This window comes from Tiliqua scincoides, chromosome 1, assembly GCF_035046505.1.
Source record: "Tiliqua scincoides isolate rTilSci1 chromosome 1, rTilSci1.hap2, whole genome shotgun sequence".
Classification (NCBI taxonomy): domain Eukaryota; kingdom Metazoa; phylum Chordata; class Lepidosauria; order Squamata; family Scincidae; genus Tiliqua; species Tiliqua scincoides.
The window spans coordinates 245567379-245582565 of NC_089821.1; the positions used below are offsets into that span (position 1 = coordinate 245567379).

Sequence of the window (15187 nt, forward strand, 5' to 3'; positions counted from 1 at the left end):
GCAGCAACTGTATGAGAGGTGCTATTGTAAAGCTGAAGAAACTGCAAACAGGAAGCCTGTAGTCTGAGACTTGCCTCTGTACTTATTGGCTTAGGCAGTCTCCATCAGTCACAAAACGGGGATAATAATACTGATCTAACTTACAAGGGTTGTTATAAAGATTATAGCCTGTATTTGAAATATACTGAACACTCTAAAGTGCTATATAACTGCCAACTATCATAAATATTATATCACTTGCATAAAATATGGTACAAAAATTCACTTACTACTTTTTAGACCCTTTTGAGGCAAGAAGGCCACAGATCAGTTTTATTATTTATGACTATTATTATGGCTCTTTCTGTTATCATTTAGTGCCATCCATGTGCTTGGTGCTTTACGCAACACAGACTAAAGAGACCTGAAGGAACACACCTGATAATAAGAGCTTCCATTAAGAAGTCCAACTCATCTTGCTCTGAGCAAACCTCTGGCAAAGTCTAGAAAAAGAAGAAGGAAGAAGTGCATGAATAAACATGGGTAAACACATTCTCTTGGATGCACAAAATCCTGCTACAGACGCCATTCCTCTCAGCAGGATATCTTCAGGTTTCTCTCACTTAAACCAGTTGTAGCTTTCTTATAGACACAGGAGCTGCATTTGACAGTTGTGTCATAAGCAAAAACTAGCCTGAAACGCTTTCTCCATCACCTCCTGGGGAAAGCTTCCACTGTTGATTTCTGCTTTTTGTGTTGGTGTTAATGACACCACCCAGCAAAAAAGGTGCCAAATCTAAAGAGGATGAGAAAATGAGGGTTGGGCTGGTGACTGAAGTGCTTGCACATAGATGCCCCTTGGTCCTAGGATCCAAGAGTTCTTCTAATCAGAATCTCGTTCAACACTTCAGAACATAAGAAGCTTCCTGCTGGATCAGACCAAAGGTTCATCAAATCCAGTGCCCATTTTTCACAGTGGTCAGTCCGATGACTCCAAGAACTCCACGGAGCAGTGAGGTCAATAGTCCTCTCCTGCTGCTTCTCTCCAACAACTAAGCCCCAGCGGCACATGGCCTCTGAAATATGAAAGTTTCACATAGCTGTCATGACTTTGGAAAGATGTGCCTCAGAATTTAACTGTATCATGTTGCTGAATCCAGAGAAAATGCTCTGGATGGAGATTCAGGATTCTTTACTTTCCTCAAAACTGCTGTAATTGGGAGTGCAATTTTTTTTTTTTGCAGAGGAACTGAGTAAGTGAATTCAGCTGTATTCCTTTTCTTTGACAAAGTGTGCTTTCCAGGGATTATTTACTGATTGATCACTTACTTTTACAGCCACTTGCAAGGGACCAGGGTCACTGGGGATCCCAACCACTTGACCTTCATATACCTCTCCAAAAGCTCCATGGCCCAACCCCCTAAACAGAGCAGAAAAGGGAAGAAGGTTTTAATGTACTAGGTATTAATGTACGATATGTTTGTTGTAAAATTCTGATCCTTTGCAGTCATACTGTTAAAGAATCATTTAGGAACCTGTTCCTGTTCTGGGGGTATCTGTTCTGCAGACACCTGCAGGGTTTTGTGCATTGTTGACTCCTGCCTCTTGGCTTTTGGCATGATTCTACCTGAATTATGTGGGCCACTGTTAACCTAGAGCAGCAATCTTCAACCTTTCTCATCTCACGGGCACCCAGACAAGGCACTAAAATTGTCAAAGCACACCATCAGTTTTTTTTTTTTACCATTGACAAGGGATACCATGCTGTTAGTAGGAAGCTCAAATCCCCCAACTGCCCTACTGATAAATGACCCTACCCAAGCTCCCATGGCACACCAGTGGCTGAAAATTGCTGACCTAGAGGTTGGCACGAAAGGTCAAACTAGCCAAGACCTAGTTTGTAAAGTTGCTCTTCTTGGTTTTGTTTTATTTGAGTAAACAGCACACACAGAGTCAACCACAAGCCAAAACTAAGCAGAACATAAAACAATCAAAAACTTGAGGGGGAAAATGGGTCTTCAGTCAATGACAGAGCACCAAACAGGGGAACACTCCTAGGGCAGGGGGAGTTTACATTCTGAATGTCATAAGAACATAAGAACAGTCCCACTGGATCAGGCCATAGGCCCATCTAGTCCAGCTTCCTGTATCTCACAGTGGCCCACCAAATGCCCCAGGGAGCACACCAGATAATGTCACAACAAGCCCTTTCACACACCCCTTTCACACATCTCAGACGCAGGAGGGATCTGCAAAAAAGAACCTTACTCAATGACATTAGCATTCATGGGGATGAGAAGAAGGAGGACCCAATCCTATCCAATCTTCCAGTGCTGGTGTAGCCATGCCAATGAGGTGGCACTGCATACTGTCACAGAGGCCTCCTCAAGGTAAGGGAGCATTTGTTCCCTTACCTCTGGTTTGCATTACAGCTACACCGGTGCTGGAAAGTTGGATGAGATTGTGCCCGGAGTCCTCTACGTATCATAGTCCTAAGCCACTATAGCCTAAAACAGAAATTATCAGTCATAGCCTAATGCCCTGACCTAGTCAGTGACCGTGACTTTGTGGGTCTGTCAAATAGGAACAACATTTTGTTCAGCACTCCAGTCCCAGAGCAGAATAATTATGTGCCAGGGCTAAGTATTATTACTGTGGATGCTGAACAATTTTTATAAAGTCAGTTTAAGGATTAATTATTTAAGAGAATGCAGAAAGCGAGCAAATAAATAAATCATGTACCGAGTTAAGATAGATTTTCTCCTGTGTGCTCATTACACAAGTTTTGTGTCACTGCTCATTCCAGCCTACAATTAATAAAAATGTTGTACGTGCAGCCACAGCAACTCCCACAAGGAGTCTGTTGTGCTTCTGAACTCCCCGCCCCCCCCTTTAGAAGCACAACACTGCAAATGCAGAGCAAATGCAAATATTAGGTGTAATATTACTGGGAGTAGTTGGAGTCAGAAGAGAGTAAAAGAGCAACATATCACAATGTCTGTCATCTGGACAAAGTCACAACTGGCTGCATAGGAAAGAATTGTGCAGCTTTGAAACGTTGGGAGACAGCAGAAAGATAAGCAATGAACACAAAGCACAGGACAGCCCCTCCCAGGAAAAACAACCGAAAGAAAACACTATATCAATAAAAGACATTTCATCTCAAACAACACAGCCAATTGCTATTCTAGAAATAAACACAAAAAGTAAAGAAGAGGGTGAATTTTCTCTACACCCAAGGGCCACTCCTTTTGAGGTGGCAGATCTTTGGAGGGTGTGATGAATGGATTGCTTAGGAGGGAGAGGAAACACAAAACACAATCAGGTATAATAAGAACTTATCAATTCAAGATGCAATCTTGTTTTACCTGCTGGTCCCTTGTGTCTACTGATACCTGCTTGGTTGAGGAGGCAATGACACCCTCAGATCCTCATCTGCAGTGGTTTTATTGCAGAGAGCAGGCCGGAAGAGAGAGACGTCTCTCCTGCTGCCCTGGGGTCACAGAGATGAGCAGCCAAAACAGATAGGACATGGCAATCTGTGACTGCATCTCCTGACTTTACCTTATGGTGGCTTTGGGGGACTCAGATTTTGCCTGAGGCAGCAACTCTCTTTTTCCCATGCTGAACTAAACTGAACCCTGAACTTGCTATTAGCCCTGCTCAGGGAAAAATACAAGCATGACCAGTTATCTTCATTCCCCTCCCCTCCCAGGATATAGCAATTTGAGGGGCATTTTTGACTGGTAAAACAGCACAAGGCATAGAACCCCCTCCCCACTGGCTGCTTCAATAAAAAGGCTTCTTTTAATATTAAAAAAATGGAGGATAGATGTGCTGATAGATCTCCTCCCATGTCCTGTCTGTTATGTCCACTTTCAGTCCAGCTGTGGGGTGACCTGTGTCAGCAGCAGATGGTGGGGAGGCAAGGGCCAGGGGTGATGGATTCAAGGTGTCCTTCACCCCGTATCTGCCACTGCTGCCTCCCTCTTGCACATCACAAAAGCTAGCAGCATTGATCCACTTCTCTCACTCAAATGAGAAACACATCATCTGCCTCCTTACCAAGCTGTTCATGCACTTTTCACAAACCTGGAAGTGTGGGACTTCTGGATTTATTAACAGGGACCACGTGAACAAAGGAAATCCTTTATTTTGCATGGTCCCTTAAAATAAACCAGAAGTCCCACACTTCTGGGTTTGCGAACACTGTGAGAGGAGTACGGTAAGGGGCTCCCCTGCCCCCAGTGTGCTGTGGCAGGGGTGGTAGAAGGTGGCATCCCATGTCGTGCTGCCCCGATTGTGTCCCTAGAAACCTAGGTCAGGCAAGAGTCTAGTATGTGACACTATGTGCCTGGGCAGCAGCAAAATAATCAACATAAATAAACAATTGCACTGTTGTAGTAAACAGCAGAGCTACACAATTATTTGAAGGCTCTTGGATCACTAAGAGCGCACTTCAAATGGTGTGCTCAGCCTAAGAGCGCACTTCAAATGGTGGACCACTAAGAGCGCACTTCAAATGGTGTGCTCAGCCAGCACAAAACATGCCATAAAGCACGTTTGTGCCTCCTTAGGAGTCAGCTGGACCAGCGCAAGGAGGTGCACCAGCCTCCACTGCCCCAAGGACAGTTAAGTTAGTGCTGGATGAGCTCAGCTAGCGTGAGGGTCTAGGAGGGGCGTGGGGATGGTGGAGAGGAGGCATTCCAGGGTGGGGGAAACATGGGCAGGCCCTGTGGGCAGGCTGCGGGAGAGTGAGGGGGTGGGGGTGTGGAACCACGATCCGGCTCTTGTGCCAGATCCTGACCCTGTTCCAGTGCAGTGCAGTGCAGCTCCAGACTGCTCAGATCTGTGCCACCTCTTGAGGTGGTGCAGGTTCAAACAGACCCACTGGGGCTGCAGCGGCTCTCCCCGGGGTAAAGGCAAGTGTTTCCCCTTGCCCCAGGTCAGTGGCATAGCTAACCAAGTTGCTGCCTGGTGCAAAAAATTTCTGTAGCCCCCCCTCCTGGCAATGACATCAAATTTAATTAATTACATTGGGTCTTTTTATCTGTTAAAGTGAGTGAGAAATGTTAGCTAATATTTAAAAATAGCAAACACTTGTTGAAAGTACTTACTGCACTTTTACAGCGCAATCTATTCATGTCTACTCAAAAGTAAGTCCCATTGTGTTCAATGGGGCTTGCTCCCTGGTAAGTGAAGTAAGGTAGGATTGCAGCCTTACACAGTTTGAGATGTGCAGGAGGGACTGGAGACAATCATAAGAGCCAGCAGCTGATCTTGAGGAAGCGGAATTGAGGAATTATGTGAATAAATGATGAGGCCAAACCACCTGCTGCTCAGTGCTCTTCCCAGGTTGCTGTGCCTTGCTTGCTACCTTCTTCAGGTTCCTGCACATGCGCAGGTAACCTCTCACAGTCAGCCAACTCAGAGCCCAATCCTCTGCATGTCTACTTGGAAGCAAGCCCAGTCTAGTCAATGGGTCTTACTCCCAGGAAAGTAGGGAGAGGATTGCAGCCTTGGAGCCCAATCCTCTGCCTGTCTACTTGGAAGCAAGCCCAGTCTAATCTATAGGGCTTACTCCCAGGAAAGAGGGGAGAGGATTGCAGCCTTGGAGCCCAATCCTCTGCCTGTCTACTTGGAAGCAAGCCCAGTCTAATCTATAGGGCTTACTCCCAGGAAAGAGGGGAGAGGATTGCAGCCTTGGAGCCCAATCCTCTGCCTGTCTACTTGGAAGCAAGCCCAGTCTAGTCAATGGGGCTTACTCCCAGGATAGTGTGGATAGGGTTGCAGCCTCAGAGCCCAATCTCCTGCATGTCTACTCAGGAGCAAGCCCTACTGGATTGGGCTGCTGCAGCCTTGCCAGGAGGAGAGAGGAGGATAAGGGGGCAGGCAAGTAGAGAGAGGACTGTGATGAGCAGAGGAGAGTAGGCTACGCAGGGTGGGGAAGTGGTGAGCAACTGGTCCCTCTGCACAAGGGGAACCCCCTCCTCAGTCCAGGCTGGGCTCCACAAGGGTCTCTGGGGGCCATGCCTGACTGTTGGGGGCTCCATCTCTCTTTCTCACACACACACCCAGTGACCTGATCAGTATCCAACAGCCCTACCCCCTCACCAACACACTTCTTCCTCCCTCTCTAAACACAAACAAGCACTGACGCGCTCTGCTCCGCTCCCCATGCGCCTCTCTTGCCATTGAAGCCAAATAGGGTTTCAGGGGGCAGCATGTTGAGCAGGACAGGTGGAGGGAATCACGGAGGGAATGAGGGCTGGCAGGTACATGAAAGGAAGACTCCGAGGAGGTCTGTGCCCATCGTCAGCATCTCAGCTGCTGGAGGGGGAGAAGGCCAGCTCCTCATGCCTGCCATGACCTACCTTCCATCTCGGCTGCAGGGAGGGGCAACATGCAGTTTTGCCCCTCTCCGTGACAGTTGCCCCTCCTCCCTCCGGAGTGCCTGGCACTGGCAGGGCTGCCGGCAGCAGCCCAATTGTTGTGCACAGGTGCTGTTGCCTGCAAGCTGTTGCCCGCTCAGCCATGTTGTTGCCCCTACCCACCCTGTAGCCCGGTTCACCTGCTACCCCCTGCACCCCCCTAGCTATGCTACTGCCCCAGGTTAAGCCACTTGCAGCCTGAAACTTGAGCTGGATCGGAGCAGTCCTGCTAGCCTCCCTGTCCCAGTGCAAGTTAGGATTGTGCTGTAAGTCTACCATAATATATGCCATGAGCAACATCACAGCCCTCTGCGTACAATATATGCAGATAATTCAAGGGTCACAACAGCAGTCTCCTCTCCAGCACAGGAGTAGGATATGCCAAGAAGCTTCTGCCTTTGTTTTCCACAACAATCAATCAATTGGCATCCTTCAGTCTTGGGAGACTCTGGTATCGCGCTCTGAAAAGTGGTTCTGGAACAGCGTCTAGTGTGGCTGAAAAGGCCGATTTGGGAGTGACAATCCCTTCCACACCGGAAGCAAGTGCAGTCTGTCCCTGGTCTGTCTCCCTGGCTACGGGCCTTCCTTCTTTGCCTCTTTGCCTCCGTCTGTTGGGCAAGTGTCTCCAACTTCTATCTTGTGCATTTCAAATATTTGATTAATGACCTAAAGTTCCTAGGTGATGACTACTCGCTTTTCCTCACCCCCCCCCAAGGGCCAAAACTGGCTCTAGCACACCTTAATGCGTGTTAGAGGGTAATTTTAAGTGCTTTGAATACACAAGCTGTCAGGATGAATCTGAAGATTTCAAGATCAGTGAATCTCAGGCACTAGAGCATGTGAAAATCATTGCCTCAGAGTACCTGCAAGTTAAGGGTTTCATTAATGGGCTGAATGGATTATTTTGCCTGACCCAGCATACGGCATCTCCATATGTCTAATTCCAATTAAGTCACTTCTATTTTTTTTAAATGCAGCAAACTACATTTGACTCTCCAATTTACATCAGAAACATACGGCATTTTATTAAGGATCATTATCAGTAGAGGGCTGCAATTATATATAGGTAGTATCTTGGGGTTTGTAATGACTCCAATATTCAAAAAAGTATTAACCCCTGAAATCTCGGTTTTTCTTCCTCTCCACCCAAAACCTCCTAGATACATACATGAAAAAGTCAGCCCTGAAAAGTTAACAGCTGTATCAAGATAAATCAGATGTTATGCTGTTAAGTGTATGTTTTGACCAATGATGATAAGTGCAGGAGCTTGTCATAACACCCCTCGTTAAGACTGCAATCCTATACACAGTTTCCTGAGAGGACGGCCCACTGACAACAATGAGACTTACTTCTGAGTTGGGAATCCTTACTTCTGAGGATTGCGCTGCAAGGCTATAACAAAGAACAGCAATGCTATTTAAAGATCTCATTTCAAACCCTTGGAGTGGTCTTCAGTACTTTCAATGTAAATGTATAAAAATTGAAAAGTGGGATTAAAAACATCCCTAATCAATATAAAAGGTATATTAGAGTGCCAGCCTATGCATGTCTGCTCAAAAGGAAATCCCACTGTGCGCCACAGGACTCAATTAATCTCAGGTAAAAATGCTTTGAGGATTGTAGCCTCAATGTAACATGAGCTACATACTGTCTCTCAGGCAGCCTCTGGGAAAGATTATTATATATCTTCCTAGGCAAATCATTCCGTTTGCTCCTGATGAGCAAATGAGAAGAAGCAAATGCTTCTTCTTGGCTATGATGCTTTTGAAAAAAGATTCAAAGGCAACAACCCATTGCTCCTGATGGTGCCATTGCCTCTGTTTGCAAAAGCCCTGTCCCTCCACTCTCCCCTGCTCTCACTGTGTTGGCATCCTTCAGTCTTGGAAGACTATGGTATTGTGCTCTGAATGGTGGTTCTGGAACAGAGTGTCCTCTCCAGTGCGCAAAGCCTGGGTAAAGTAGATATGGAGGATAGACTGTTACCCATGCAGCAAATCCCCCCTCTCCACATCGCTGAAATGGTCCAATGGAAAGGCAGAGGCCAATACGGTTGGTTCCAGCGGCGTCGCAGGAGTTGCTAGGACGTGACTGTGTCAGCCATGAACTGCCTCAGGGGCTCCGGCTCCGGATTTTGTCTCAAGGTTGACTCCTGAAGCCTTTTCCATAACTGGATGTAGCCACAAGGCAGTGGAGGTTTGGGATCAGAGTTTTCCTTCTCTCAGATGAGCTGCCTTCCCAGGTTGACGAGTCCCATCTACCCGGCGGCTGTTTAGTCGCCTCTTACGACAAGTACAGCCAAACTGAGGGCCTAGTCTTATCCCCCAGCCCCCAGTGCTCTCACTACACTTCTGATTTTCACCAGGTTTGATGAATTTTAGATCCCAATAGCCTGGGTGTGGAAGCCTTATGTTTTTCTCCTCAGTCACTTTGACAGGAGTTCTATCCAACTCCAATGCCCTTTCATTGAAATGTACACAGACTCCCTCCCCCCCTCCCCCCCTCTCTCTCTCTCTCTCACACACACACACACACACACAGACTCTCTTATAGTAGGAAAACATACTGAATATGTATCTTCTCAGGAGTGCTTTGATTTCATTTATATCCCCAAATATAATGAACTTTATATGAAATACAATGAACTTTCTACTTCAACTTCTGTTAACTTGACAGCACTTTATCCCTCACTCCACCAAAACTCAGATCTTTGGCATGGCTGAAAGGCATGCTTTGCCATCTCTGGATTTCTTGTTTGTCCTCCTGGTGTTTGGCAAAACAGATTCTGTTGGCTGAGTGCTGCTGCTGCATTTGCTGCTGTCATCTTATTGCCAAGCAATTCAGTCCCTGGAACTCAAAGAAGCCTCCTAAAGGTCATAGTACCAGATGCCAGTGCGTCTAAGAGCCTGGACAATGATGGCATTTTGGATTGTCCATAAGAAGCAGATGTTGAACTTTTCTGCTGACCCTTCATGCTAAAAAAAACTGAGGGAGTTCCAGCTTCCATCATTCATCCGCTAAGTTTAAATGGTCAGTACAGAAGACCATCCTAAAAGCAGTGTTTTTGTATATTTGTGCTTGCCCATTTGTGCCACAAGAAAAACAGAAGGTGCATTTGTGCATCTGCTCTCACGTACAGTTGTAACAGGGTGAATGCAAGTGTCTCACGTGATGAGCAGAGAAGTCAGACAGACTTGTTTACCTTATCAGAGAGATATTTTTCCGGGGCACCTCTTTGAGGTCACTAATGGAAGTGGTCTTTCCTGCAAAGCAATAATTGGGGTTGTAGTCCGTCATGATGGTGGAGGTGCGCAACTTGCTCAGTTTATACTCAGGGCTCTGCAACTCCAACTGCATGGCTTGCAGCTCCTGATGTTTCCGGCGATACACTAGAAACAGAGTACAGGAAGTTAGGGATGGGGACTTTGGTCATATGTTGAACAATAGTTGTTGTAAGGATTCTAGTTACTCTGCCAAAGCTCACTCTGAGCTGGTTTAGAGCGTGTCCGGTTTAGAAACTGAGACAAGAAATCAGTTCTGATAGGTTTGAGAAATACAGTGAAGTGCTGAAATCCAGAGATGGCCTATAGAGGAATGTGCAGTTCATTAATCACTAGAAGAGGTCAAGCTAGATGAGACGCTTACTGCAAGCATAGTGCTTGTTCATCTTATGTTTTTCTTTTGAAAATACAAATCTAGACTGGGTCTGGCTCTGGATCAGTATCACGACAGGAAGAAAGTGGGCTTTAACTCTTTCCCTTCACCACGTTCCAGCTGCTACTGGCCTAGAAAAGAAGTTCCCACTGGATCAGGCTGCCAACTGCAGATGGATTGGGGGCCTGATCTGAATTTGGACCATGGTGGGGAAAAGAATTAAAGCCTCCTTCCCTTGGTTCAGATTGGGCGCTGATCCAGCTGCTTTTTTTATATGAGAAAAGACAAGATGCACAATTACTAAGCATGTCCTGAAGGCCTCATTTAGTCTGACCCAGTGTCTAGCATCCCTGGCCAAGGTGGATGACCAGTGCATTCACCCACTGCTGCTCCTGGATGTATGTGTGTTAGGGAAGCCCACCACAACACACTGTTCTTGATAAAGTGCTTCTAGTGGAATGACCACATAATGATGATTGCTACCAGTTTTATGTGTGTGAGACCAACGTATTATACAATAAACCTTGTGGATCAATTTGACTGTTTATATTGTAAAGCAATATATTTGCTATACAATAAAGAGTGATTTGATTAGAAATCACCCTTTTGTCATTCCTAGAGGTTACAAGTGTGCAGGGTGGCTATGCCCATCCTTGGGTTGTCGTATTTCCTTGTTTCGAAGGGGTTTAATTTAAAGAGGAGGCAGTCCCCCCTGTGGAAACATGATTGTTGCTTAACAGCTTGTGCATGCGTGCCCACATGTATGTGTGTAATATGAGGCACACGGAAAAGTAAACCCCACAAATGCTCTTTAAACTCACTGCATCTTTAATCATTCTATTATATATCCCAAAGCAGGCTTTCGGGGATAGCCGATCCAGCTTTCCAGCGCTGATGCAGCCATGCCAATGAGGCATGCGCTGCATTCTGTGGTAGAGGGGAAGCCACAGAGGCTTCTTCCAGGTAAGGGAATGTTTGTTCCCTTTCCTCAGGACTGCAAAGTGGCTGCACCGGCACTGGAAAGTTGGACAGGATTGGGTCCCTTAACCCTTGCTGTGAAACATGGGCTCCCTTCTACAATCTGAATTGATGCATATGGTAGTGAGGAAATCTGAGAAAAATTTCAGTATGTTTTTGAGTTAGGTTTAAAAAAAAAAATCTTAGTTGCCCTTGGAAGTCTTTTACAGTTTTTTGAAAGGGGTAACCATCTTTTTACGGATTCCTAACTCATCCATTCAGTCCTTGTTTTAACCTTTCAAGTTCCTGTGGGAGCATTTCATGCCTTGGGGGAAAGTGCAGACCAGAATTAATTGGACATGTGAAAAGTTACTTTGAAAAAGTAATTGGAGCTGGGCATGAAAGTTCCCACAGCTCATTCTTGACTCTGGGAAGATTAACATTGTACTGTAGTAGTTGTACTATAGATTGAGTTCTACAGAGCCCCAGTCTGCTTCAACAGATAAGTGAGGGTTGGAGTGGGGATGGGGAAATATGATAGAATAAACCTATTCTATCATCATGTCTCCACATTCCTCCTACTAACACATGACTCTTGCTTTTAATGACTCAGTCAAAACCTTGTTTAAGGTCTTGAGATGGAAGTATGAGATCTGCCCAGGCACATGGGGAGAGATTGGAGGGGAAGAATTTCAGGGAAAAAAAATAACTATTTCTATTCAGATTTTTTAAAAAAACATTTTTTTTTTAATCAAATTTGTCTGTTTGGATCAGGAACAGGTAATTCAAGGGCCTGGTTCATTTCCTGGAGCCACCTTGTATGAACCATGGCAGCAAGATCAAATTTCAGTTCCTTGGGCAAGCTGTTCTCTCTCAGCCTTAGTCTTTAACCTGAAATATGAGGAACTATAGCCTACCATAAAGGGTTATTTGCTGTGAGCATTCCCAGTTGCTGTATAATGCCTATTTATCATCATTATCATAGTTTAAAAAAATCTGCTTACAGTTTCACTTGTAAGGAAAAATGGCATCAACCCACAGGAGAGTAATATCTAAATGCACACCAATATCTCTGAAATATAAAGTCTTAGGGCGCAATCCTACCCTGCGCTGGAACAGGCAAGCCAAGAGACATGTGCTGTATCCAGCGCAGGATAGGGGCCCAAGGCGGCTCAGCCAGAGGCAAGGGGAAACTTTTCCTCTTACCCCTGGGTAAGTTGCCCTTGCCTCTATGGTTCCCCTTGGACTTGCGCCTGCTCCTGAGGTGGCAAAAGTCCAAGGAGAGCGGAGCTGCTTGAAGTCGCTCCGATCTCTCTGGGGCTGGGATCCGGCATAACTGCTGGATCCCAGCCCTGCCTCACGCTCCCTGCCCACCCGCCCCTTGAATTCCCAGTTGCCCACCCTCTGCCCACCCTCCCCCCACCTAGGAATGCCTCCCTCCAGCCCACCCCAGAGCCTTGCGTTGGCCCAGTTGGGAGGAAGGTACCACGGAAAAGAAGAGGAAGCTGCCACGAAGGCTGGATTCAGCCTCTGTGTGTCAGTGCACCTCCGTGCACCAACACAGCTTACTCCTGAGGAGGCACAAATGTGCTTTGCTTGCGACCCTCATTTTCAGGATTACGCCCTTTAAAGAACAGAGGCTGCATGAAGTCATTTGCATGAATTTGCATGAAGTCATTCAGGTGCTTTCTAGCTGAAGTGAGACTGAAACACAGTCAAGCAAGTCCCAAGTCAAACCAGCCACCTTTACTACCATGTACTCTATGGGGAGCCAGTCAGAACACAACATGCTTGCTCTTAATAACACAAGAAATTCTGAAAAATGCTAACTAATTTGCAAAACTGTATACTGTTTTTATTAACTCTACCATTTGATGTGTGGTTATATATAAAACTAGAATACAATACTCTGAAGTCCAGTAATATCCTATGTATACTCTGGCTCTAACACAGTTTCAATATCGAACAGGAAGAGTTTAAAACTGCCTTAACTATAACTCTTCTGGATATTCAAGTGACTTGAGTGGGAGGATGCACCACAGCCCATGACCATTGCTGATTTCTACACATCCTGGGCCAGAAAGGAACTTACCTATCATGATCCCTGAGAAGGCTAGAATGAGCGCAGCAACCAGGGCTGACGTCACTACAGACAAGACCAAGGAGAGAGGGGGATTCTTCATTGGCAGTATCAGGTCAGCTGGAACAGATGCACAAGGACACAAGGTGTTAGTTCTGATTGCCTTTCAAAAAGTACACATGGCCTGGTGTGCATGTACATATACATGCTTCTTTAAAAAGGTAGAGCTGGGCATGTCTCTAGGAACAGGGAATCAAAAGTGCTGTGATCAAAGCTGCATATACTTTGTCTATTTTGCACTGAGAAAACAATTCTACAAGACAATCCAAATTATTCATCAAGAAAAGAAGCCTGCAAACTGTTTACATTGTGCAGACTGGTGCAAATGTGCTCAGTTTTATTTTGCATAATTTATTCTCATTCTGTGACCCTGAGCAAGAGGCAAGGAGTTGCACAAGGAACTAAAGGTCTCAAGATGCAGAATTCCACAGCCAGTATCCCATTTTATATTTGTATGGTGCCCTTCATGGGATAAAATCAATAAATACAGCCTGGTTGTGGATTCATGATTACTATGGGATATAATCAATACAGTATGTACAGTCTGAGATTACTGTGACATCAAGTTTCATGGGCAACAACATGCTGGCTCTGATGCACAATGTAAATCAAGGAAGTCACAGATATGCTGATACACACAGAGTAAAAGAGTAAAATGAGAGACATACTGGTGAGTAGAACTTTAAACAAGGACTGGCCTATAATCTAAGTATTGCACACTCGCATAGCTAAGGGGGACAAGGGGTACAGGGCCCCAGGTACCACACTTGGGGGGTTCAAGACACCTCCCAGATGCAACTGGAAGGGACTTCTGTTGCATCTGGGAGGTGTTCTGAGGCTTGGGAAGGCCTTTGGAAGGCACTTCTGGTTTCCAGCAGAAACTGCAAGTGCCTTTCTAATGCCTCCAAAAGGCTCTTCTAGTTTTTGCCATAAACTGCCATAAACAAGGTCTTAAGAGTCGGGGGGGGGATCAAAATTTTTTGTGCCTTCAGGTGCAAGTTGGATTAGCTACACCACTGGCATTGCATGTGAATGTTCACACAAATATATGTCATTTTTTTCTCCTTCTGTTTGTGTGTATATGAACTGTTGTGAATGATGTTTATATTAAGTGTTGATTAATATCACTTAATGATAACAATAACAATTAAAAGGTATGGGTGTAGGCTGTTAGGGACTCTTCACACATTTTGCATTTTATGGAAGATTTTTTGAAGTGTATTCCTACACATTTTATGCGTAGATGTGACCGGCATATTCATTTATCATGGAGATATGTTTATCAAAGAGCTGCGACTGATTGGCTGCAGTGCCCTTTTGTGTATGTATTCACTGGCAAAGCCTAGTCTGTGATAGGGTGATATGTGAAACAGCTCTCAGTATCATTATAATGAGCTACCAGGGGGATATAATGAATAGGAAATGCATATTTTAATGAGGTGAGAACAAAGTGCATAGCCCCTCATAGCTCATCATAGGCAGAAGCTGACTTCATCAGATATATGAACTGAGATACCAGCAAGAATGTATGTAAAAACTGGGATGAGACATCATGCTATGCCCTTCAAGGGAATTTTAAAGGAACTCAGTGCAGACAGTGCACCAATGGGTGCACTATAACACTGAGAAAACCCCAGGTAATTAATGATCCACAACAGAGACTTCAGTATGCCTGGGGCTCTGCACTCTAGGATACCTTGCACAACAGTCTATCTGGTGTGTGGAGGGGAGGAGGTTTTTGTGATTTGAACTTCATTGTCAGGCTGCTGTGAGCCAGGCTGCAGCTAGAAGGGTCTAAGTCAGTGGTTCTGGCTCGCGCCTCCCCTGATCCTTGTGGCCATTGGCCACGGCTCCCCATTACAACACCTCACCTCAGTTACCCCCAAAATGGGGATGAAGGTGTTATAATTATACACTAGAAACAAAAAACAGCTGCCAGCACTCTGAGGCTGCAATCCTAACCACACTTACCTGAGAGTAAGCCCCACTGAACAAAATAGGACTTACTTCTGAGTAGACCTGGTAAGG

The 15187-nt window shown here is 45.5% G+C and overlaps 1 protein-coding gene across 1 annotated transcript in view; it reads right to left on the reverse strand.

Annotated features, from left to right (window-relative positions):
- Positions 1 to 15187, reverse strand: part of ALK (ALK receptor tyrosine kinase) — a 690171-nt gene that overhangs the window by 21955 nt on the left and 653029 nt on the right. The window contains exons 20-23 of the mRNA XM_066623272.1: positions 13112 to 13219; positions 9611 to 9797; positions 1309 to 1399; positions 418 to 482 (exon numbers count right to left, since the gene is read on the reverse strand). Of these exons, the coding sequence (XP_066479369.1) occupies positions 418 to 482; positions 1309 to 1399; positions 9611 to 9797; positions 13112 to 13219 (451 nt within the window). The remainder of the gene's footprint in view (positions 1 to 417; positions 483 to 1308; positions 1400 to 9610; positions 9798 to 13111; positions 13220 to 15187) is intronic.